Source organism: Thamnophis elegans, chromosome 11, assembly GCF_009769535.1.
Source record: "Thamnophis elegans isolate rThaEle1 chromosome 11, rThaEle1.pri, whole genome shotgun sequence".
Lineage (NCBI taxonomy): Eukaryota > Metazoa > Chordata > Lepidosauria > Squamata > Colubridae > Thamnophis > Thamnophis elegans.
In genome coordinates this window covers 19,762,523-19,785,955 of record NC_045551.1, presented here as the reverse complement: position 1 = coordinate 19,785,955, position 23,433 = coordinate 19,762,523, and the positions used below count along the sequence as shown (strand labels likewise).

The 23,433-nt window shown below is 37.0% G+C and overlaps 2 protein-coding genes across 3 annotated transcripts in view; one reads left to right on the top strand and one right to left on the bottom strand.

The window, feature by feature from the left end:
• PDHA1 (pyruvate dehydrogenase E1 subunit alpha 1) overlaps positions 1 to 21,372 on the top strand; it is a 38,618-nt gene extending 17,246 nt beyond the window's left edge. For both annotated transcript variants that reach the window (XM_032226199.1, XM_032226198.1), the window contains 9 exons: positions 141 to 314; positions 8,734 to 8,860; positions 9,577 to 9,668; positions 10,149 to 10,241; positions 10,723 to 10,878; positions 10,985 to 11,056; positions 13,193 to 13,260; positions 14,652 to 14,760; positions 20,934 to 21,372. In XM_032226199.1, the coding sequence (XP_032082090.1) occupies positions 141 to 314; positions 8,734 to 8,860; positions 9,577 to 9,668; positions 10,149 to 10,241; positions 10,723 to 10,878; positions 10,985 to 11,056; positions 13,193 to 13,260; positions 14,652 to 14,760; positions 20,934 to 21,098 (1,056 nt within the window). In that variant the 3' untranslated portion in view covers positions 21,099 to 21,372. The remainder of the gene's footprint in view (positions 1 to 140; positions 315 to 8,733; positions 8,861 to 9,576; positions 9,669 to 10,148; positions 10,242 to 10,722; positions 10,879 to 10,984; positions 11,057 to 13,192; positions 13,261 to 14,651; positions 14,761 to 20,933) is intronic.
• Positions 21,373 to 21,783: 411 nt separating this feature from the next.
• MAP3K15 (mitogen-activated protein kinase kinase kinase 15) overlaps positions 21,784 to 23,433 on the bottom strand; it is a 97,218-nt gene continuing 95,568 nt past the window's right edge. The window contains exons 26-29 of the mRNA XM_032226197.1: positions 22,465 to 22,577; positions 22,224 to 22,321; positions 22,077 to 22,153; positions 21,784 to 21,994 (exon numbers count right to left, since the gene is read on the bottom strand). Coding sequence (XP_032082088.1) covers positions 21,916 to 21,994; positions 22,077 to 22,153; positions 22,224 to 22,321; positions 22,465 to 22,577 — 367 coding nt within the window. The 3' untranslated portion in view covers positions 21,784 to 21,915. The remainder of the gene's footprint in view (positions 21,995 to 22,076; positions 22,154 to 22,223; positions 22,322 to 22,464; positions 22,578 to 23,433) is intronic.

Here is a 23,433-nt window from a genome sequence, read left to right as displayed (position 1 = left end):
TAGTTGATCAGAGCTCCTCTGTTTTTATGCAGTACTGCACTCTAACCACTGCACCACCTTGTCTCCTATGATGCTAAGTGTATGAAGATATGCAAATAATTTAAAAATACAACATGACCACTTGTCTTTATTATTTGCAGAAATATGACCTCCATCGCTTGGAAGAAAGTCCTCCTACCACAGCTGTACTGACTCGAGAACAAGGTCTCCAATACTATAAGACTATGCAGACTATTCGGCGTATGGAACTGAAAGCAGATCAGCTGTATAAACAAAAGATAATTCGGGGTTTCTGCCATTTATATGATGGCCAGGTGGGTAGCAGATTTCATCAAATTTTCTGTTTCTGTTTTAATTAGGCTGTTATAGGTAAAAGAAGAATTCTGAAGAATTCTATGTCTTGGCTCTATAACTATAAATAAACAAATTCCTTGGTGGTTGAGATGCTGGAATTTTGTGAAGTATCTTCAGTGGGAATAGTTTGTAGTGTGTAGTTGGTGGAAACAATGTACTTTGATCAAATGGCTAGTACCAATATTTTTATTTTAGTTTGGTTACCCCTGTATGTTAGAGATTATACCATAGTACGTTTAAATTCTTCTGGTTGTTTCCCTTCTCCCATTTTTTAAAATTTATATGTATATTGTACCCTTAAGATTTTGCTCCCATAATCTTTGAAGAATTTTAATGATTTTTCCTAACCTGTTTATCATTAATATAATTACTGCATTGCAACTGCCTTTGCTAAGATTACTTATATATCTCTAGACCAGACATGTCAAACACAAGACCCTCAGGCCGCATCTGGCCTGCAAGGGGCCCAGATTTGCCCCAGGGGCTGCCCCGGAAACAGCAAGGGACCGGCTCCCACTGGGCCCAGCCCACCCCGGCGCACACACAGGAGGTGGTGAGCATGTGGGGACTGATGGAGTCTGGCAACACTAGCACACTCGGGGGACGCAGCCCATGTAGAGCAGGTGGGTTTGAGTGCTGCAACGGAGGCCTAGCCCCCCACGCCTCTGCGTGGGGGGAGGCCCATGATCCATCCTGCTGTTCGTTTTTGCTTGCCCACAGCCACCATGGGTGGAATGGAGCAGTTAGCCATGTGCCTGCCTGGTGGGCTAGAATCATATGCCTCCTCCTGTGCCTCTGCTTCCGACAGCTACCGGTGCCGCCACCATGGGGCTTATCCCCCACTGTCAAAACTTCTCCTGCAGACATGTGGGATGAGCCTCCCATCTGCCGCCCTACCCACAATGGCCCCAGGGAACGGGAAGGGCGGGGAGCCCCTGTCTCAAGAAACAGCCAGGGCTTCCATCCCTGCTCTGTGCCACCCGAGCCCAGCCCCAGAGGTGCCCCATGCTCCCCACACTTGCATATCTTGTGGTCCCACAACCAGGCCTCGGTGCCCACCCTGGTCCCACCCCCGATGCAAACAATGTCAAGCTGACTATGCCCACCCCGGCCACTCCCACCCAGTCAGCAGTGACCACCCAGCCACGTCCACCCCAGCCCCCGAGTGCAACAATCCTGATCCGGCCCTCAGTGAAATTGAGTTTGACATCCCTACTCTAGACTATACTTAAAAAATGAAATATGAAGGTTGGCGGGGTTAGCTGCCAGCACGAATGGCTGCTTGATCAGAGAGCTCCATGAAGAGCAGCTGGATTTGGCATCCGGGGTGATTTCTGGAAAGTTTTTTTGTAAACCAAAGGTCTCCTGTAGGGAAGACTGAAGAGAAGGTTGGTTTGGCACGACCATAGGATGGCAATTCATGCTCTGCGCTTGAAATCTCCTTCATAACTCCGGGCTTGGAAGAGGGCAATCTATAAAGGCCATCCCAGAGTGCTGACAGCAGTTCAAAACAAGCGAGGATTTATTACAGAGAAGCTGCTGGAGTCGCGGAGTGGCTTAACAGTTCCTGATCTTGGTGGAAGGTATTTTTATTCCAAAACAGCTCAAGAGTTTAAGGGCTCAAAGAAGGAGTGGGGTGGTTGTTTTTTTCTCCTCCCCCCTTTATAGTGGCGAGAGGATTATGCTGAGTGAAGGCTGGAGGCTATTCTTTTTTCTCTGAACTGTCTGAGGAGCTGAATCTAAATTTAATTAGTGAACACAATAATGGCTGTAAATAACTCTGACTACATGGATGCCTTCAGGGGGAAATGAGTTAAATTCTGAAGATTTGACGGAGAAAATATAAAAGCTGATTTATGGCAGTGTTCCCTGCTTTCTGGCTAGACTGTATCTGGTTAGCTGTGAAAGAGTGACATCTACTGGCGAAATCTGGAATCTTTTTTTGGGGTGATGTGATACGAGAGCCGACTATTGGAGAATTCTGATGTTAATCATTGGATATTACTAAAAGAAACAACTAGAGAGAGAGAAAGAAGATTTACTGGACCAAGGGGACCCAGAATATTTTCATATAATTACTTAACTCAGGAGGGTTACATATAAGGTTGAACTTAAAGAATTGGAATTAATGTTATAATACTACTATCAAGGAAATATATTGTTATTGCCATTGGTATTGTTATTGCTATAAGATTATTAGTTCCACCAACTTTTGATATTATTGGCATTAGTATTGATTAATCAAGGAGATGGTTTGATTATAATTTAATCAATAACTATAAGCGATTCATTCTTAGAATTTACTCTTAGGTTAATAGAATAGATTAATAGAAATATAGGAATATTATAAGTGTGATACATATGTGTGTGTGTGTGTATGTGTGTATATGCATGTGCTAATTGATAAGTCTCTCTCATTCTCTTTCTATCCTATGATAGTTGTTTTCATATAATATACAAATCTTCTGATATATATAGAGTATACCACCCCTTAATGCAACTTAAAATTGATAATTGAGTAGAGGAAGAGGGAAGAGGAGAGGGAAAGGGAGGAGAGGGAGAGGTAAGAAGGAAGAAAGGAAGGAAGGAGGAAGAAGAAAGAAAGAAAGAAAGAAAGAAAGAAAGAAAGAAAGAAAGAAAAAGACGAACTGGAGACAGTTACGAGGGAGAGAAGAAAGTGGGCGTTTTGGAAAATAACTAAATTAGGGATCCAATTCTTCCAAAAAATGACAAGCGCTACAAATCTAACGAAAATTGGCATGGGGAGCAAGCTAGCATCTCAGCTGTCTTTAGCGGCCGCCAGCCCTTCGAACCAAAGATCTTCAGAGGATATGTTACAGAGAGAAAGATCCAATTCATCTAAGGAGCTTCAGATGATATTACAGACTATGCAAGAGGTAATGGCTAAAAATCACGAAGAATTAAAAAAGGATATTAGAGAAATAAGAAATGATACTGCAGAACTGAAGGAGAAGATGCAGAAGATGGATGATAAATTTGAGAAGTTCCAGGAACAGATCAATAAACACGAACAAAGAATAAACGTAATAGAAGGAAGGTTGGAGAGTGAGGGGGAAAAAATGGAGCAGCTGAGCTCTAGGCTGATCCAGGCAAACGAAGAACTTGAGTTAGCGGTCCTCACGTTAGAATCGGAAAAAGCAGCCCAATTTCTACGGTTTCAGAATGTAAAGGAAGAAAAAGGCGAGGATTTACCAGACACGATGGCAGACCTTATGGCAAAGGCTTTGGGAATAGGAAAGGACGAGATGGCAAGTGAGTTCGATGAGACATATAGAATCCAAACAAACTATGCAAAAAAGAACAATCTACTGAGAGAAATCCATGTAAAGTTTGCTAAAAAATCAATATGTGACGAGGTGTTGAATAGAACAAGAGATGATCCAATAATACACAATCAATGACAACTAACAGTCGTAAAACAGTTACCAAGGAGAATCAGAGAACTAAGAAGGCGCTATCAATTTTTAACATCTGTCCTGAATAAACATGAAATTAACTTCAGATGGCTGATGCCGGAGGGTATACTGGTAACCTGGAGAGATAGAAGATTAGAATAGACACAGTGGAACAAGCGGGAGATTTCTACAATAATCTTGTTGGGCAGGAGGATGAGGAAGACGAAGGAGAACAGTCGGGAGCAAGGATGCAAGGATTTAGGGCACAGATAAGAAGAGAAAAGGAACCAGTTGAAACAAGAAAGGGAAAAAAAGTTATTTTAGACAAAAAAGGAGAAGAACCAAAAGAAGTGAGAGAGATAAGGGCAACAAGAACCACATGACCTAAATACACATAGAATAATGTCTGGAGAAATCAAGATTCTATCATTGAATATCAATGGTCTAAACTCACCCCAGAAAAAGAAAACAACCTTTAATAAATTAAAACATTTAAATAATTGCAATGCAAGAGGTCCATATAACCAAATGACAGATCCAGATCTTAGAATATCCCAGATTGGGTAAACTTCACACAGCATTAGCTGATCAAAAGAAAAGAGGAATAGCACTATTTGTTAAAGACACGATCCAGACTAAATTAATTTATCATGATGAGGAAGGGAGAATATTAATTGTAGAAATAATGTTAAACAAAAAAAGGTGTTACTTGTTGTAATATATGCACCTAATGAAGGTCAGGAAAATTTTTATTATAGACTACATAGCATTATTCGAGAGATGGAAAATGAAAATATTTGTTTAATGGGTGATTTCAATGCTATAGTTGACCAGAAATGGGACTACAAAAGTGGAAAGAAGAAAAAAGGAGCTAGGAGAACTTTGCCGAGGTCATTCTTTCAAATGGCTGAAGAACTTAATATCTATGATGTATGGCAAGAAAGATGCCCAGAGGGAAAGCAATATACCTTCTACTCGAATAGACATGAATCCTGGTCAAGGTTAGATATGGTCTGGATGTCGTTGGCGTTAATTTCGGAAGTGAAGGAGATAGATATAGAACCCAATTTATGGGTCGACCACAATCCAATGAGGATTATATGGAAAAAACAAAAGGGCAGTTATCGTTGGTTACTCAATAGAACAATACTAAAGGATCAGGAATATATTAAAAGAGTTAATCAGGAACTAAGACTTTTCTTCAAAGAAAATCAGCCAGGAGACACATCCATACAAACCTATGGGATACAACTAAGGCATTTATAAGAGGGGTCACAATATCGGCTACAGCTAGGAAGAAAAAAATTGAGAATCAAAAAACAAGAGAGTTGAAAGAAAGGTATAGAAATCTAGAGAGCGAACTTCAAAAGAAACCACAAAATAGAAGTATAAAAGGAAGTATGGAATGGATCAAACATGAACTGGCTATATTTGAAAAAGCAAAATTAGCACAGTCTATAAAAAAAGTAAAACAAAATTTCTTTAAGAATGCAAATAAACCAGGGCGGTGGCTGTCCTATAGGCTGAGGAAGCAAAAGCAAGAGAACTGGATCAATAAATTACAAGATGGAAAAGGCGAGATCTGCTACCAACTAGAGGAAAAGAAAAAGATTACCCAAGAGTTCTATGAACAACTATAGAGATTATATAAAGGAAGGAATACTACAATATCTGGAAAAGTCAGATCTGCCAAAGATACCAGAGGAAATAAAGGATATGCTCAATGAAGATATTAAAACATCAGAGATAATTGAAGCCACACGAAGACAAAAGAATAATAAAGCTGCAGGGCCGGATGGGTTGCCAGCGGAAATACATAAAGAATTCCAGGATGTGCTTGTTCCAACGCTGTTGGAAGTTTATAATGCTGTGCTGAAAGAGGCGAAGACACCATTATCATGGATGGAGGCTAATATTGTATTATTACGTAAGGTGGACACAGACCAGATGCTTATACAAAATTACAGACCAATCTGTAATCTGTTAAATGCAGATTACAAAATTTTTGCTCTAATAATAGCAGAACGGCTGAAAAAATTCCTTATATCATTCATCCACACAGATCAAAATGGATTCCTCCCCAGAAGAGAAATTAAAAACAATATGAGAATTATCCTGAACATTCTTGAATATTATGAAGTGCATAATGAAAAATAGGTTGCACTATTTTTTCTCGATGCCCAAAAGGCATTCGACAACGTGAACTGGGAATTTTTGCATCAACAATTGGAATACATGGAATGTGGGGATAAATTTATAAACACGATTAGAGCAATATACACAAAACAAAAAGCCAAAGTAATAATTAATGTTGAATTAACGCAAAGTATAGCAATCCAGAAAGGTACAAGACAAGGTTGTCCCCTATCCCCGCTGCTGTTTATATTAACCTTAGAAGTTTTAGCCAGGAATGTACGTAAAGAGGAACAAACAAAGGGACTAGAAATAAAAAAGGAACAATTTAAGTTGCATTTCTTTGCGGATGATCTAGTGTTTGTGTTAAAGGATCCTATAAAGTCTGGTACAAAACTCATTGAGGAATTGACAGAGTATGGGAAAATAGCGGGTTTAAAGATAAATATGACTAAGACTAAAATGATGGTTAAAAATATGACCTCAAAAGCAAAAGAGGAGTTAACGAAGAAATTGGGTATCCAAATTGTCAAAAAAGTCAAATATCTTGGTATACATTTATCTGCGAGGTGTGTGACCATCAAAGAAGATAACTATACTAATTTGATCAATAAAACTAAGAATGACTTAGAAAGGTGGAAAAACCTACAATTGTCCCTGATGGGTAGGATCGCAGTCATAAAAATGAATGTATTACCAAAATTCCTTTTCCTATTTCAGAATATCCCCATCAAATTAGAAAAAGGTTTTTTTAAGGATTTGAATCAACTGGTTTCAAAATTTATTTGGCAGGGAAGAAAACCAAGAATAAAACTCAAGGCTATGCAAGACACTAAGGAAAAAGGAGGATTTGGCGTACCAGATTGGGAACTTTATTATACTGCGGCCACTCTTACATGGCTAAGAGAATGGATAATATTGAGAAATAAAAGATTACTCAAATTTGAAGGCCATGACCTCCAAGTAGGATGGCATGCCTTCCTTTGGTATGAAAAAGGACCTGCACATAAATATTTCAGTAGACATTATATCAGACAGTCCCTGTTATTAATATGGAACAAAATCAAACACGACCACTACACCAAAATACACATTTGGCTATCTACGATGGAAGCATACATACATCCAAATTTAATTAATATGGAATATATAGTTACATATAAAGAGTTATTGAACAGACGGGGAGATTAAAACTAGACTAGAATTGACATCACAAGGGGTACAAGTAGAATGGTGGTCTTATTTACAGATACAGTCAAGGTTTGCACAGGATAGGAAGAAGGAAGGTATTGCCAAAGAGTACACAACATTAGATAAACTTTTGATACAGACAGAAAGCAGGCTGATTAAAGTGTTGTATAGATTTTTGTTAGAATACAAGCTAGAGGAGGAGCATGTCAAAGAAATGATGGTCGCCTGGGCACAAAAATTTCGGTTACAATGTGGAATTGGTTAAGTGGGAAAAACTTTGGATACTTAATCAGAAACTAACAATGGCTACGGCGTATAAAGAAAACCTTTATAAGATGTTCTACAGATGGCATCTCCCTCCAGCACGGCTCTCCAAAATGTTTAAAAATCTGGACCCAAATTGTTGGAAGTGTAAAAAAAAACACCAGGCACTTTTCATCATATGTGGTGGACGTGTAATGAGGCAAAAAATTATTTGAAAACAATTCACTCGTGGTTAGAACAAATGGTGGGAGACCAAATCTTGTTTAAACCCGAATTTTTTCTCCTAGGTATTAATACCAGAGGGGTATAAGAAAGATACACTTTATTTAATTATTCATGTACTAACTGCAGTGCACATAACTTATGCACAATATTGGAAAAAAGAAAATATATCATCAGAGCTAGATATAATCAGAAAAGTGTTAGCCTGTGCGGAAGCAGATAGGCTCACTCTTGAACTTAAAAATAAAGGGGAATCAGAATATTTTGAAGTCTGGAATAGATTTTATGACTGGTATAAGACAAGGTGACAAGACTGGAACAAACTATGTATACTGTGATTGGACAGAAGGATTGATAATGTATTAAGTAGGCTAATTGTCAATAGTTGTGATTAGCTGTATATAATGTGAATGTATAGTCACTCCAGCCTCGTGGTACTGCATTGTTTTAAATGTAAAAATAATAAAAATATATTGTAAAAAAATTAAATATGATGAAATGTCACGTAAAATACCTAAAATATAGTAATAAAGCAAAATATATAAAAAGGCTAGTATTTGTTTAAGTGTAGCATCTTTCTCAAAGGCCAAATTGCATTAAAATATTGTGAACTGACTAGTAACAAATTAGTAACTCTTCTTTGACTACAATCCTGTGTTGCAGAGGCTTAATGCACTATAGTTGGAATTCAAGGTAGCTTCTTGACTATTTGTAAGATGGCTCCAGGAGGTAAATACTACAATACTTGAAGTGCGCCACATATTTATTCCTTCAGATAAACACCAGCCTCATCGGAATAGCCAAAGCATCTATTTTCAAGAGCTGGCTTTTTGGTTTCTTCTGAATCATTGTGCAAACTCAGTGTTAGACGTTGTATTATGGTATCATACATGCTATGAGTCGCAGTGGCGCAATGGTTAGAGTGCAGTACTGCAGGCTACTTCTGCTGACTGCAAGCAGCCTGCAATTTGGCAGTTCACCAGGTTCAAGGTTGACTCAGCCTTCCATCCTTCTGAGGTGGGTAAAATGAGGACCCAGATTGTTGGGGGCAATATGCTGACTCTGTAAACTCTTTAGAGAGGGCTGTAAAGCACTGTAAAGCGGTTTATAAGTGCTATTGCTATTGCAATGCTGTTGGTTTGTCTTTCCACAGGAAGCTTGCTGTGTTGGACTTGAGGCAGCCATAAATCGAACAGATCATTTGATCACTGCCTACCGGGCTCATGGCTTTACCTATACACGTGGTATTTCAGTTCGAGAAATTCTTGCTGAACTCACAGGTTTGTCTTGTAAAATGAAATATAAATATGGAAAGGACGAATGTCATTGAAGATAGATCTAGAATGGTTAAGTTCTTATCGCATTTCTACAATGAAAACCATCCTAATTTTCTTAGTATATCTTTGCTCAAGTGGATAACAGAGGTCATCTATCTATCTATGCTCTGTATTTAGAGAAATCTGCACCACCATTTAAATATTTCTCTTGATGCAAGTAACATGTAAAATCTGGCCATTAACAGACAGCTTATAAAGAATGTTTATAATTTTTTTGACTTTTTGTCGTCTTATGGAATCCTATTAAAATTCCAATTAAGCAAAATGGATGGCATGCTAAAAAGTCCTATATACTATTCACATAGAGGGTGCAATGGCTTAGTTAAAAGAGACTAAGCTTGTCAGTTGGAAAGCTGATCATCCGTATTCAAGACCCGAGTGCCATGCAATGGGCTGAGCTCCCATTACTTGCTCCAGCTCCGGCCAACCTAGCAGTTTAAAAACATGTAAACACAAGTAGATAAATAGGTACTACTTGGGTGGGAAGGTAACAGCATTCCATGCCTCTTAAGTGTATAATCGTGCTCCCTTGGCTAAGAACTGGAGATGAGCATTGCCCCCTAGAGTCACAAATGACTGGATGGGGAAACCTTTACCTTTATATTATTCATGTCAAATCTAGTAGAGCCCCAGTGTATACTGTATTTTTAATATTTCAGGTCGGATAGGTGGTTGTGCTAAAGGCAAAGGTGGCTCAATGCACATGTATGCCAAAAACTTCTATGGTGGTAATGGTATTGTTGGTGCCCAGGTAAGTTTCATTAATCAAACTAGCTTTTTATTGAGATGTGGATAAAGCTTTTTTTCCCAATTTTTTTTTTATTTTTAAACATTAATGTTTGTCATATTAGATTATTTCATTACTTTTATAATTCTGTGCAGGATGCTGTATCCTGAATACTTCTTTTTTGTAAACCTAACATTAGCTAAATTGCTGATTGCATAATGTAGGAACATGGCCACAAGGCATGATGATGATTATGACCAATTATTGCATGACTTTAAAGATGGATTAAATGAATTCAGGAAAAGGCAGCTTTATCAAGGGCACTTAAGATTCAGTGTTATTTCTGGTTGGTGGCATCACATCTCCATATATCAGCTTGGGGAAAACAATAGGAGATGGATATGGCTGATCCTCTGTGTGCAAGCAGTCTACACCTGATTGGCCATTATAAGAAAAAACAAGGTGGTTTAAGATGGTTTACCTATGGCATATAATATCTTATAGGTTCCTTTGGGAGCTGGTATTGCTTTGGCATGTAAATACTTCGGGAAAGATGAGATTTGTGTGACATTGTACGGTGATGGTGCTGCAAATCAGGTAAGTTTCCAGGTTTATTAGATGCATATTTCTATACAGCACTAGCCAATTTGACATAATAATATGCCTATATTTGCCTATTAAACACAATAGGTATGACAATACTAAGGCAGTTGGTTTTAGCTGGAAACTTCTCAGGAGTTTCTTCCCATGCTGCTGTAGCCCACAAACTCTACAATGTAGAAAATCTGATTATAGTAGTTTTCCTGTAATGAATTAAGTAAACGATTTGCACTGCAGAACTGCTGAAGATTTGATTGTAATTTCATTTGGATAATCTTTCCTTGATTTCCAATAAGAGGATTAACTAGCTAGTACTTCAGATAGACACAAGCAAATTGGACAACATCTGACAGTAAGATTGTATCTAGACTGAAAAGGGGATAATGACTTACCTGTATATTTCTTTATAATGTAATAGTTGCATTTGCAAGAATATACTGTACGTACAGATCTCTAAAATCTGCTAATATTCTTCCAGGGTCAAATATTTGAAACGTTTAATATGGCAGCCTTGTGGAAGCTGCCATGTATTTTTATCTGTGAGAACAATAGATATGGAATGGGTACTTCTGTAGAGAGAGCTGCAGCCAGCACAGATTATTACAAAAGAGGAGACTTTATTCCAGGTCTAAGGGTAAGATATTTACTATTCTCCATTTTTTAAAAAGAAAAATGAACATTAGAGTAATACTTTTGAGTACTCTTACATTTTGTTTTGTTTTGTTTTGTTTTGCTACTAGGTTGATGGCATGGATGTTCTTGCTGTAAGAGAAGCTACAAAATTTGCTGCCGACCACTGCCGAGGAGGAAAAGTAAGTATGAGTAGAAATGACTATATTGCATGCCTATATAGTGTATGTCTATGTTTGCATGTTTAAGGTAGGCAGAATTTCAGAGAAATGTATTCTGTTTCAAATAAATGTAACAATACTAAAGTAGGAAGTACTTTTAGCCCCATTTGCAAAACTACCTTGTGAGTTCCAAACCTAGTAATATGATGTAAATAGTATATGAATAATAGAAATTAACTCAAGGCTTGATTAAATCTTGCAGATTTGATCCAGTAGCTTTAGGGCTGTGATTATTATTGAACAATAAATCAGTTTCTACTTTTTATAAATCATAAACATGGTGCTTAATAGTGTGATTAACTAGTATGGTAATAAGTAAGTTAACTTCAGATGAAAAAATGAAGAGGCAGCATACTCAAAAAGGATACCATTAAATACCTGCTCAATTTTAGCAATAGCACTTATATACCGCTTCACAGTGCTTTACAGCCCTCTCTAAGCATATTTCCCCCAACAATTGAGTCAACCTTGAGCCTGGTAAGATTCAAACTGCCAAACTACTGGCAGTTGATAGTCAGCAGAAGTGACCTGCAGTAATGCATTCTAACCACTGCATCACCACAGCTTTCAATTATAACCAAATAAACAGTCATATGTGTCATTAAAGCTATGATTATCCAATAAACATCAGCACGAAGGTTGTGTGCACCTGTCATAGGTGAAATGAAGGAATATTTTGTGGCAAATGAAGATAAATATACATATCCGAGGATAGTGTTGCAGGATCCTATCTAACTTGGTCACAAAAGGTTTACTCTTCTGAACTTTCGGGCTCACTCTGGAGCCCATTATCAGGGAACTTTTCTCTCTCCAGAAGTTGAGTGTAATATTCTGGTTCCCTGATGATGGGCTCCAGCACAAGCCTGAAAGCTTTGAAGAATAAGCCTTTGGCCCCGGTGACTGACAAAAATTGGATCCTGCAAGATATTCTGTGCTAAACTGCAAGAAAGACCTAATTGCAACATTGAGAAAGAATGCATATAGATGATGGGAAGGCAAAATTTGGAGAAAAGAAGAACCTAGCATTGCTGGAAGATTTGGATTGGGGAAATGCAATGTGAAAGAATTATGTTACCAGTTCTTATAAGGCAACTTAAACATGCAACTTTACATATGGACTTTACATATGGACGTCACCACCAGTTTGATACCAGTTCATCACAGTAACTTTATATTGTGAACCACATAACCAAACAGAGCCTCTCATAACAGTTCTTGGCAAATCCATTTTTAAATTAAAAAGTTCAGTGTATATATAGGCATTCCTCAACTTAAAAGCACAATTGGGACTGAAACTTCTGCCAAGTAATGTGGTCATTAAGTGAGGCATGCCTGATTTTATGACCTTTTACTATAGTCATTAAGCAAATCACCACAAATCCTGTAGTCAGAAAGCAAATCTGACTTCCCCATTGACTTTGCTTCCCTTTGGGAAAGTCATAGATGGCGATTCCATGACCCCAGGATGCTACAACTGTCATAAATACATGCTGGTTGCCAAGCACCCAAATACTGATCTTGTGGCTGTCGGGACATTGTGATGGTCATAAGACTGGTCATTAGTCACTTTTTTCAACATAACTTCAAATCATTGTTAAATGAATGGTCATAAGTCAAAGTGTACTTGTAGGCATCTGCCCTTCTCTATTAAATGAGGTTTGAGGGATTTTTCAGAGTTTTCAAAGCATTCAGAAAATAGGAATAAGAACTGCAATCAACAATTTAGTACAATTTAGCCAGCTCTCAAGAATAGTCTGTATTTATGACTCTTACAGAGAAATTATATAAATCCCAGTTATGCATACCAAAAATGGGACATAGTATGGTAGTAATTTATTCGGACCAAGTATAAGTTCCTGAAATTTTATTCAAGTCTAAACATTTAATATAGCAAAGTACTTTAAACATATAAATGTCTTAGGGAAAATTGGTAATATTTTTGTTGCTGGCTTGATCAGACCTTGTTTTTTAACAGTGTAAGATGAAAAAAGTTGAGAGCTACTGGTCTAAATGATCATCTTAAACTGGCATGTCTGTATAAATTTAGCAAAATCAAGGCATTATTTTCAAAGTTATTAAAGACTTCCTTTTTAACAGGGCCCTATTGTGATGGAGCTACAAACATATCGTTATCATGGGCACAGTATGAGTGACCCTGGAATCAGGTACAGTAATTCTTTACTGTTGCATACATGGTTATTAGTGGTGAGAAAAATAATCATCCTGGAGCATAATTGAAGAAAAAGCAGAAAATGCAAATACTTTACCAACTAGAGGCATAAAATTTTGGCCAAGAGAATAAGACTACAAATCTCTTCTACTACATAAGCTTACATATTTTTAATCAAATCATTTTCTTAAAATGAGAAAATTAATATAAAGATTTTTCACACTGCAGGTTGTATCCTCTTCCTACCTTGCAGGAATCACATGATAAAAGCTTGTGAGGGCAAGGCAGGAGTGTTGTCAAAATACATACTAGGCTTTGGATCCTACTTGGCTTGTTTAAGCTAGCTGTAGGCTTGCCTGAGCAAAATAGAAGTGAGTTTTAACAGCTCTCCCATTTTGCCTGGCATGCCTGCAGTAGATGGTTACATTACTGGAAGTCTGAGAAGTCATGTATTAAATTAAAATTTAATTATTAAATTAGGTAGTATATTTATTTCTTACCCATCCCTACTTCAATAAACGGGGGTATCATTTTAGGGGGCTTGGCATTGGAGTATTTGCAAACTAATAATAAGGGACTAACCAACATCTTATGCAAATATGGCCCATTAGTATGAATGATTTGTACACTTTCCTGTTAATCAAAATAGTCAACGCAAAATATGATTTAGACATGGCTTAAGCAAACCATAATCTTACAATTGTTTTTATAACTGTAAGGTGCAGCTTGAACACACTTCTCTACATGAGAAGCTTAGATGACTGTGTACATGCATACCTAGTCATATTTCACAGTTTCTTCCCTATTTATTTTCACTAAATTCTGAAAGTTTTCTCTGCCATTTTATAATACATTTTGTAAATGGCCAAACTCAACCAAATTTAGGACTGTTTTTAATAATGCACTTACAGTTTGCATCCCTTGCATTGGATTAATTTTACACTTTTATTGTTTTTACAATTTGAGGATTTATAGTAGAAACAATTAATATATATTACAAAAGTATAACAAGCCGTGCCACATGTACAAAATGTAAATCTGCATGTAGACTTTTCTCATTTCAAATCAACAATCCATTTTTAATCAGACATATTATAATTTAATTGATAGCATTGATTTCCAATCCTGAATACATATCTTAATTTCGCTTAGTTTGTTAGAGCAATGAAAAGCAACGAATTTTAAATGTAAGAGGAATATTTTTCCTGCTGTCTATATTCATATTTTACCTTAAATAATATTCTTGCCCCTGCAGAACAAAGCCTTGAATATCTTACCATTTGCCATATAAATGCCATAAATGCCATAATCTTTTTTCATTATATTATTAACAATTTATTGGCAGAAACTGTTTTCATATGGTTTTGTAATTGGCTTTTTTTACAGTTACCGAACAAGAGAAGAAATTCAAGAAGTAAGAAGCAAAAGTGATCCTATTACTCTCTTAAAGGACAGAATGGTGAACAACAACTTAGCTAGTGTGGAGGAGCTCAAGGTAATATTTTTTCTTTTCACAGGTTGTGAAAATTAGATAGAAAAATCTTTTTCTCTGAATGATTAATCATGAGATGGAGGTACAACTAGTCCTCATTTAATATCCACTTGTTCAAATCAAAGATGTAACTACCTTGCTAAAATAATCAACCCCATGGATTATTACCCCTTTCTTCTACACGTGAGGACCAATGACACAATAATGAATCTGAAAATAATAACAGATTACAAACAACTAGGGAAGAAAGTTAATGAATTAGGAGCACAAGTGGTGTTTCCATCTATACTTCCAACAAAAGGCCAACATCCATTGAGGAAGAAAGGATTTTAGAAATGAAATACTAGCTTAAAAACTGGTGTCTTTAAGAGAACTTCAGTTTCTTAGACTATGACCTGCATTACCTACATGAAGCGCTACTGGCAAAGGATGGATTGCACCTCACAAGAACTGCAAACAATATATTCAAAAAACAACTGGCCCATCTTATCAAAAGGGCTTTAAACTAAAATTGAAGGGGGCAATCTTCATGACCTTTAGAACCTAATTTCAAGCAAAAACCACTATATAACCAATCACATGAGAGAGTAAAGAGAAAGAAGAAATTAAAAAAGAAAAAGATAATGAAGTAGAGAGTGATGGGAAGGATGGAAATCCCAGTTACAAAGTAGGAGATATAAGAAATATACCCAAGATCCATAAAAGACTCAAATGCCTATATATGATATAGTTGCCATTACTGAAACCTGGCGGGATCAAACCCATGACTGGGATGTACTGAGAAAGGATACAAACTATTTAAAAGAAACAGACCTAACAAAAGAGGAAGTGGAGTTGCATGGCATATACAAGATCACTACTCTATCTCTACACAAAACTAAGGATCAAAACCTAGAATCCATATGGGTCAATATAAGAAGAAAAAAGAATGACATTGCTAACAATATGCTACAGGCCACTCAATCAAGCAGAAGAAATAGATGAACTCTTTCCTAAAAAATTAATGTAGGAAACACACATAATAGTAATAGGAGACTTTAACTACCCTGATATCAACTGGGAGACAAACTCTGCATCAAGTGGAAGATTGAACAGAATCCTAATCAAATTATCTGACAACTTTGTTATCCAAAAGGTAGAGGAGGGAACTAGAGGAAAAGCTATATTGGACCCAATTCTTACTAATAGAGAAGAAGTGATAGAGAGTTGAAGTTGCCAGAACTTTGGGTGAGAGTGACCATGTCATATTTGAATTCAATATTATGCAAACACAAGCAATAGAAAGAATAGCATAGCATAGCATAGCATAGCATAGCATAGCATAGCATAGCATAGCATAGCATAGATTAATTGGAATGGATCTTGGAGGTCTTCTAGTCCAATCCCCTGCTTAGGCAGGAAAGCCTATACCATTTCAGACAAATTGTTATCCAATCTCTTGTTTAAAACTTCCAGTGTTGGAACCTTTACAACTTCTGGAGGCAAGTTGTTCCACTGATTAATTTTTTTAACCATCAGAAAATTTCTTTGTTCTAGGTTGCTTCTCTCCTTGATTAGTTTCCATCCATTGCTTCTTGTCCTGCCCTCAGGTTATTTGGAGAATAGCTTGACTCCCTCTTGGTGCCAGGGCTGAGCCCTGAATCTCAGGCCCTGAGATACTGGAACATTGCTATGTCTCCCCTAGTCCTTCTTTTCATCAATTACCCAATTCTTTATATGTTTAGCCTCTAGTCACCTAGAATATAATCCAACCAGTGTCCTAAACTTTAAAAGAGCTGTTTTAAACGAACTTGGAGAGAGCCTAAGAAAAAATTCTATGGATAAAAATCCTAAAGAGGGAAACAACTCAAGAAACATAGGAAACTCTGAAAATATGATCATAAAAGCCCAATACCACTGAAAAAGAAAAACACGAAATCCAAGAAGAAACCACCATGTTTGCACAAGGATCTCTCTGATAAACTGAAATACATAAAGGATAAGTACAAAAAATGGAAATGACACATAACAGGCAGAATATCAGCAGATAAACAATCTGTAAAGATGAAGTCAGGGAAACAAAGGCTCCGAATGATCAAAGACTTGAAACAAAAGTCAAATATAATAGTTTCTTTCAACATATAAATAACAAAAAAGTCAAGAAAATAGTGGCAAGGAGTGGCAAGGAAGTAATAGGCACTAGAGAGAAAACAGAGCTGCTTAACTCATTCTTTGCATCCGTCTTCATGCAAAAAGAAACTAGCCCAATCTACGAAAAACATACTGTAACTCTAAAAGACAGACTAGAAATAAGCAAGAAAATGGTAAGAGAAAGCTTGTCTAATCTTGATGAATATAAATCACCAGAATTCTGAAGGAGCTGGCAAATGTTATCTCAGAACCATTGTACTATATCTTTAAAAAACACCCTGCAGCACTGGGGATCTGCTAGAGCAGGGGTGTCAAACTTGTGGCTTGGGTGCATAACATGCTAGCCAAGCCCACCCCCATTTTAGTGAAGGGGGGAAAAAGCAGCGATACGTCACATGACAATGTGAGTTTGACACCCCTATGCTAGAGGATTGGATGTGGTTCCCAATTTCAAAAAAGGGGGAAAAAACGACAGACCAATCAGCCTAACATCAATACCTGGGACGATATTGAAAAAAATAATTAAAAAACAGATCTGTATATATACAAAATATCACATACCAGGAATAGCATATTAAGCTGGACTTATGCAACCTGATCTACAAAATAAACACACACACATTTATGCTCTGGACTATAGACATTGAATGCATGTAAATCCTTGAAAAATATGTGTGGTAGTCCTGGGCAAAAGAAAGGCTCCTGTGTAGGGACAGTGTAAAATATTAACACATGATAAATAATGGAACAATTAAAAATGATAGCAGGGTTTTCTCTCTCTCTCCCTACCTTCCTTCCTCTTTCTCTTCTCTCTCTCCTTTCAACTTTCTCTTTCTTTCTCTCTTTCTTTCTTTCTTTCTTTTTCTAAATCACTCTAAGGTTTGATGAACCCACAAGTTAAGGATGAATTAAGTCTTTCTCCAAAACTTAACCCACAAGTTAAGGATGAATTAAGTCTTTCTCCAAAACTTAAACCAGTATTCCAACAAAAACCTCTAAGTCAGCATCAAACTCAGGTTTCGATTTTTATCCAGAGCCTACCAGCTTCAAAAGTTTGGGACAGACCAAGTCTCTCCAGCTTAGCTTTCCCAATTAGCCCTGACAATCAGGAAACTATGGGTGTGTGCCACTTCTGAACCCTCAGCCACCCTTGATATCCCAAGAGGACTTATTGATGTTCCGCTATCATGGGCTTTGAGAGAGTGGCCACCACAAGGGATGGAAGGCAAGCAAGGCTAGGCAGCATCAGAAAGGAAGGCTAGGATGAGGGATGTCTATGGGGATTCTTGGTCATCCAGGTTGTCCCAAAGATGCTTTTTTCCCCCCAAAAGGCAGTTGGATTTTCTGCTTTTCTTCAAAGACCTTTCACTTCTCCTCTAAGAAGCTTCTTTAGTGCCTCCAGAAGCTTTCTCAGAGCTGAAGCAGCATCCTGGAGGAGAAGCGAAATATCTTCAAAGAAAAACCAGAAAGTCCAGTTGCCTCTTGGAAGAAAAAAAAAGCACCTTTGGGAGAAATGGATGAGGGCACCCAATCCTAGCTTGTGCCCCTCGTGTCCCGGCATCCATCCCAAGGAAAAACTGAACCTGTCTGGGCAGGCTTGAAAAAGTGTCCATGATCCACAACCAGCCAACCTGCAAAAGCATGGAGAGGGGTGCGGGGGCACATGTCCCCACATTTAAGACCAATCACACCCAAGCTCCCCCAACATAGTGGCCGGATATGGGTGGTGGATGATCCCTCCTCGGTCTCTCAAAAAACATCCCCACCTTTGGATTGGGCAATTTCTTTGCCTTGCCTGACCCAGTTGAGCATGGCCTTCAGCTGTGCTGCGTTTTTTACAGTGAGCTCTAGGGCTTAGATCTTTTGAGATGAGTACGCCTAGGTCCTTGACAGAGTGTGGATCATCCATTAGGTCATTTCCGCCCAGCTTGTATTTGGTTTCTGGTTTTTGTCGCCAATGTGTAGGACAGAGCATTTGTTAGCAGAGATTTGGAATTGCCAATGGTTTGACCATTCAGATACACAGTCAAGGTCGTTTTGTAGGGTGGTAGTATTATCTGTGTTGTTAAATAGTTCTAGGTTGTTGGCAAAGAGGAAGCAGCTGCTTATAATATGATCGCAGAGGTCATTTATGTAAAGCAGAAAGCAGAAAGAGTGTGGGTACTGCCTTGGTGGACACCACTGTTAACTGGTGCAGGGTTTGATATAGCGCTTCCAATTTTGACTACTTGTTGCTGGTTTGATAGGAACGCAGCTATCAACTTGTGCAAAGATCCAGAAATGCCATAGAAACTTAGTTTTAACAGAAGTTTGTCATGTACCACTGAATCAAAAGCTTTGCAGAAGTCTATGTAGATTGCATCCATTGCTTTACCCTGGTTGAGTTGTGTGGTCCAAATGTTTTTGCAGTGTAGACGCTGCAGATTATAATTTTTTTCTGAACCAAATTGCTTGTTAGGGAGTAGGTTGTTTGTCTTTAAGTGGAGGGTAATAGATTGGTTTATGATGGATTCCATGACTTTAAGGAGACACAGCAAAGGGAGATTGGTCAGTAATTCTCAACAAGGCTGGGCTCTCCTTTTTTCAAGATAGGAATGACAGTTGCTATTGACCATAGGTCAGGCAAGGAGCTGGTTCTAAAAGGTATTTCATAGATAGTGCTTAGAGGGTTGGCTATGGCAGTGGAGAGCTTTTTCAGAAAGTAGGCACATATTCCATCAGTACCAATAGATAGAGATATTTTAGGTTGCGTAGTGTCCTTTTGACTGTGTCTTCAGTAAAATCAATGTGTATTAGACCGTTGCAATTGGTTGCAATTAAATAAAATAGCAAAAAATTGCTAGCAGCGGTGGCTTTTCCATCCCATAGATTCCTGCTGTGCTCTTCTGCCTTCTGCGCATCCGCACATCAGGCACTGAACTCAACTGTTGTTCCTCCTCCTTATCAGCCACCTCCTAACTTGGGGGCTGTTGACTCTCCATCTGAGGGGTGATGGATGGCTCAGGCTCCGCTTCTGTTTCTATCTGTGACAGCTCCATTCCTTCTTCCCCCTTGGAGCTCTCAGATTGCCTTGATGCTGGCCTTGACTCACATGCTGCCGCCACATCTGATTTGGTTGCTGGAGGGGCCAGCAATAACCCTTAAGTATTTCATCTTTTTCTCAACCTTTAAACCCAACTTTTTGTTTGGTATATCACTGTACTGTAAAGACCTATTCTTGATCAGCATTATTTTCTGTTTATTTTGAAACCTGCCAAAGCCCCAAACTGATTTAATTTCCTTATCCAATATTCTATATTGTTTTTTAGGTTCTATAATAATATAGCAAACTTTCATATATACTGAACTTAAGGGCCTTTCTACACAGTAAGCAAAAAGAGACTTATACTTTTGGGGGCCCCACAATGGAGTATGTTTTTTTAAATAATTGATTAGTAGTTAAAATGGTTAACATGTTAACAGCAATTAACATGGCATTTTGAATTTGTCTATCTACATTCATATTTGACACATCAGTGTCATAATCACATTTATTAGAAAAATTCCTTCAGAACTTTTTAAACTAGCAATCATAGTTGACAAATGTTTGCGTGTATTTATACCCTATATTTAGTTCGTCTTCCTTTTGGTTAAAGATGCTCCTGCAACAGTATAATCTATTGTTCTCTTGAATCTTGGTGCTCTTCCCAAAACATTGGTCAAATAGGAAGAAATTAAAATCCAAACCTTTAGGAGATAATTATTATAGCTAGAGACAGAAACTATTCCTACAATATTATAATTAGATCATCATAGGTATTAAAATATGAAAATGGCTTAGGACGTGTGTAACAGATATGAGGACTACTTTTTTTTTTAAAAAAAAGATCATGATTAGAATTTTGGTAGCTTGAAGTATCTACACTTACATTAGAACCAGAAAGTGTGATTTTGATCCAGATTATTTATTGCAATAACAAGCTATGTATTATTAATGTAAGTTTAAAGCACTTTGTATTTTGGCAGGCTTTCTTCTGTCTATTAATATTTTATTGTTTCTGGTGTAGGAGATTGATGTGGAAGTAAGAAAACAGATTGAGGATGCAGCACAGTTCGCCACCACTGATCCAGAACCACCTCTGGAAGAATTAGGCAATTATATCTATACTAAAGAGCCACCCTTTGAAGTGCGTGGTCCAAATCAGTGGATTAGGTACAAATCTGTCGGCTAAGAATTCTGATTCAGCAACTAGTTAAACTGATAGCATATTGGAGTTTAACTGTTACATCTGTTCTAAGTGATAAAAGCCAGATAAGATAAATCATAAAATAAATTTTAGGGAGGGGGGGGAAAATGAGAAATAAGGAATTTTGAAAGAAAGTTGTGCAAGAAGTAAATTAAACAAAGTTTATTAAACTTCTGTTTGTTCTGTGTTGCTGTATGATGAAAATTAGTTCAAAATGGCATTATTATTTACATTAATAAAAAAGTTTCATCAAGATTTTCTAAGCATGTATTTGCTTTATGTATATCTCTTTTGCTTTCTTCCATTCATTGTTTTTCATGGTTTCGTCCATTGTATTTACTTTAAAACTTAATATTTTAATGTACTCAAAATATATTGATATTTACTCTAAATAATATATTCAACCTACATTATTTTTTATTAGTGTGGAACCCTGCACAATTTGAAATGTTTTGTGGTTTATCTTGCTCTTATGAAATAATATAAAACCTAATATTTTGTTATACAACACCCATATTATTTTTAAAAAGCAGGCATATTAGAAAAGGTTTACATTTTACATATGAGCAACTGCATTTTGTAAGGTGAACTGTTCATGTAGCTAAGTATTTTCTAAGTTACTGTACATGTCTAAAGTTGTGTAGATTGTTTAGATAATACACACACACAATTTGTAATATCATTTAATATTTATAAACAGAGCTTTTAATTGTGCAAAACATGCAAGGCAATCTGTATATAAAACTTATTTGGAATGTATTTTTTTTCTTACAGTCCATTAGCATCTGGCAAAAGTAAAATGCTAATCCTCCATTCCCAAGACTGCATTTTGCTTTCTGTGTTTTAATATTGCATTCCAGATGCGACAGACAAGTCCACCACTGTATGAGAAAATAAAACATCATCTTAGGTTCAGTCTACTAGAAAGCAGTATTTTCTAAAATTATGCAATACTGTTCTTACCGGAGTCTGAGCAGTTGCAAATCCTCCTTTGTGATACTGTTCAGAACATCACTGAGTGTATAGTCCTCTTGAACAAACTGAAATAAATTATTTGTGTTTAGAGAACAGTAAATGATGGCATTTAACATCTTGGTTATTTAGTCTTACCCTGTCAATTGCATCTGAATCAGCTCTTTGTTGTTTTAACCATTTAGTAAGTTCTTCATCAATGTTGTGCTGAAGAGCAGGTGACAACGGTTGAATTTCTGCAACAATTCAAAGTATATTAATTAAACATATTGTCCAAATGTTTGTTTCTAGAATATGCCTTAGCTATTAATAGGTATTACTTCATATAGTCTATTAACTCCACTTAAATGAGCGTAGAGAGTTTCATTTGCTCGCTTACCCCTAGTATTTAACTGGAGCTGAAGAAGTTGCAAATCTTGATTTTTTTGTTGTAATGTTTGCTGAAGGAGTGTCTGGTATTCCCTTTCCCTCTGTATTAGGTTTTCCAATAACCTATTATATGAAAAATTGTACTGACATAAAACAATCTAATTTAAAAGCTATTTATTCACCTGGACAACCTAATTTGAAATGTTTATTATTACACAATATTTTTCTTTTTTCCATACACACAAATATGATTTTACCAAATTATGATTTTCAACCAAATGAACTACATTCAATTAAGTCATGCATTCAGGCCATCAATTAATTGTACAGAACCCACTTATAACATGCAAAGAAGTCTGGTATAAAATTAATAAACTGTTCACATACTGGTATTTAAAACTAGGTGTGTATATGGAAACTAGGATATTCTCTGGAATGTAGGATATTGTCTTAATTTGCTCAGTCCTAAATCTAAATTTAATAATATATTACAGTATTCTATGCAAATGTATTTTGACTTTCTGGAGCAGAAAACATTTTTTTTTCTTTTGTGGACTATATTTCTGAGATTGAATGGTTTTTTTTGTTTTTTTTGCAGAGAGTCAGTTTGGTTTAGTGGTTAAGATACCAGGCTGAAAAGCAGATTGCGACTTCAAGTCCTGTTTAGACGTGAAAACCAGCTTGGTGACTTTGGGCTAATTATTCTCAGCCCACCCCACCTCACATAATTGTTGTTGGGATAAAAACCAGAGAAAGGTGTGTTAGATATGTTCACTTCCTTGAGTTGTTTGTAAAAATAATTAAGACAGTATATATTCTAGGTTCTCTGTTGGGCTGTACACTAGCTTTGGTGACCCAGAGATAAGAATGAGTGTGGACATCCCTTTTGTCTTCCTGTCTGTTGCGGAGAAATTACTTGTCCTTGCAAGATAAATTTAAAAATTCAGATTTTATAACCAATTGGTTTTATAATCAATTG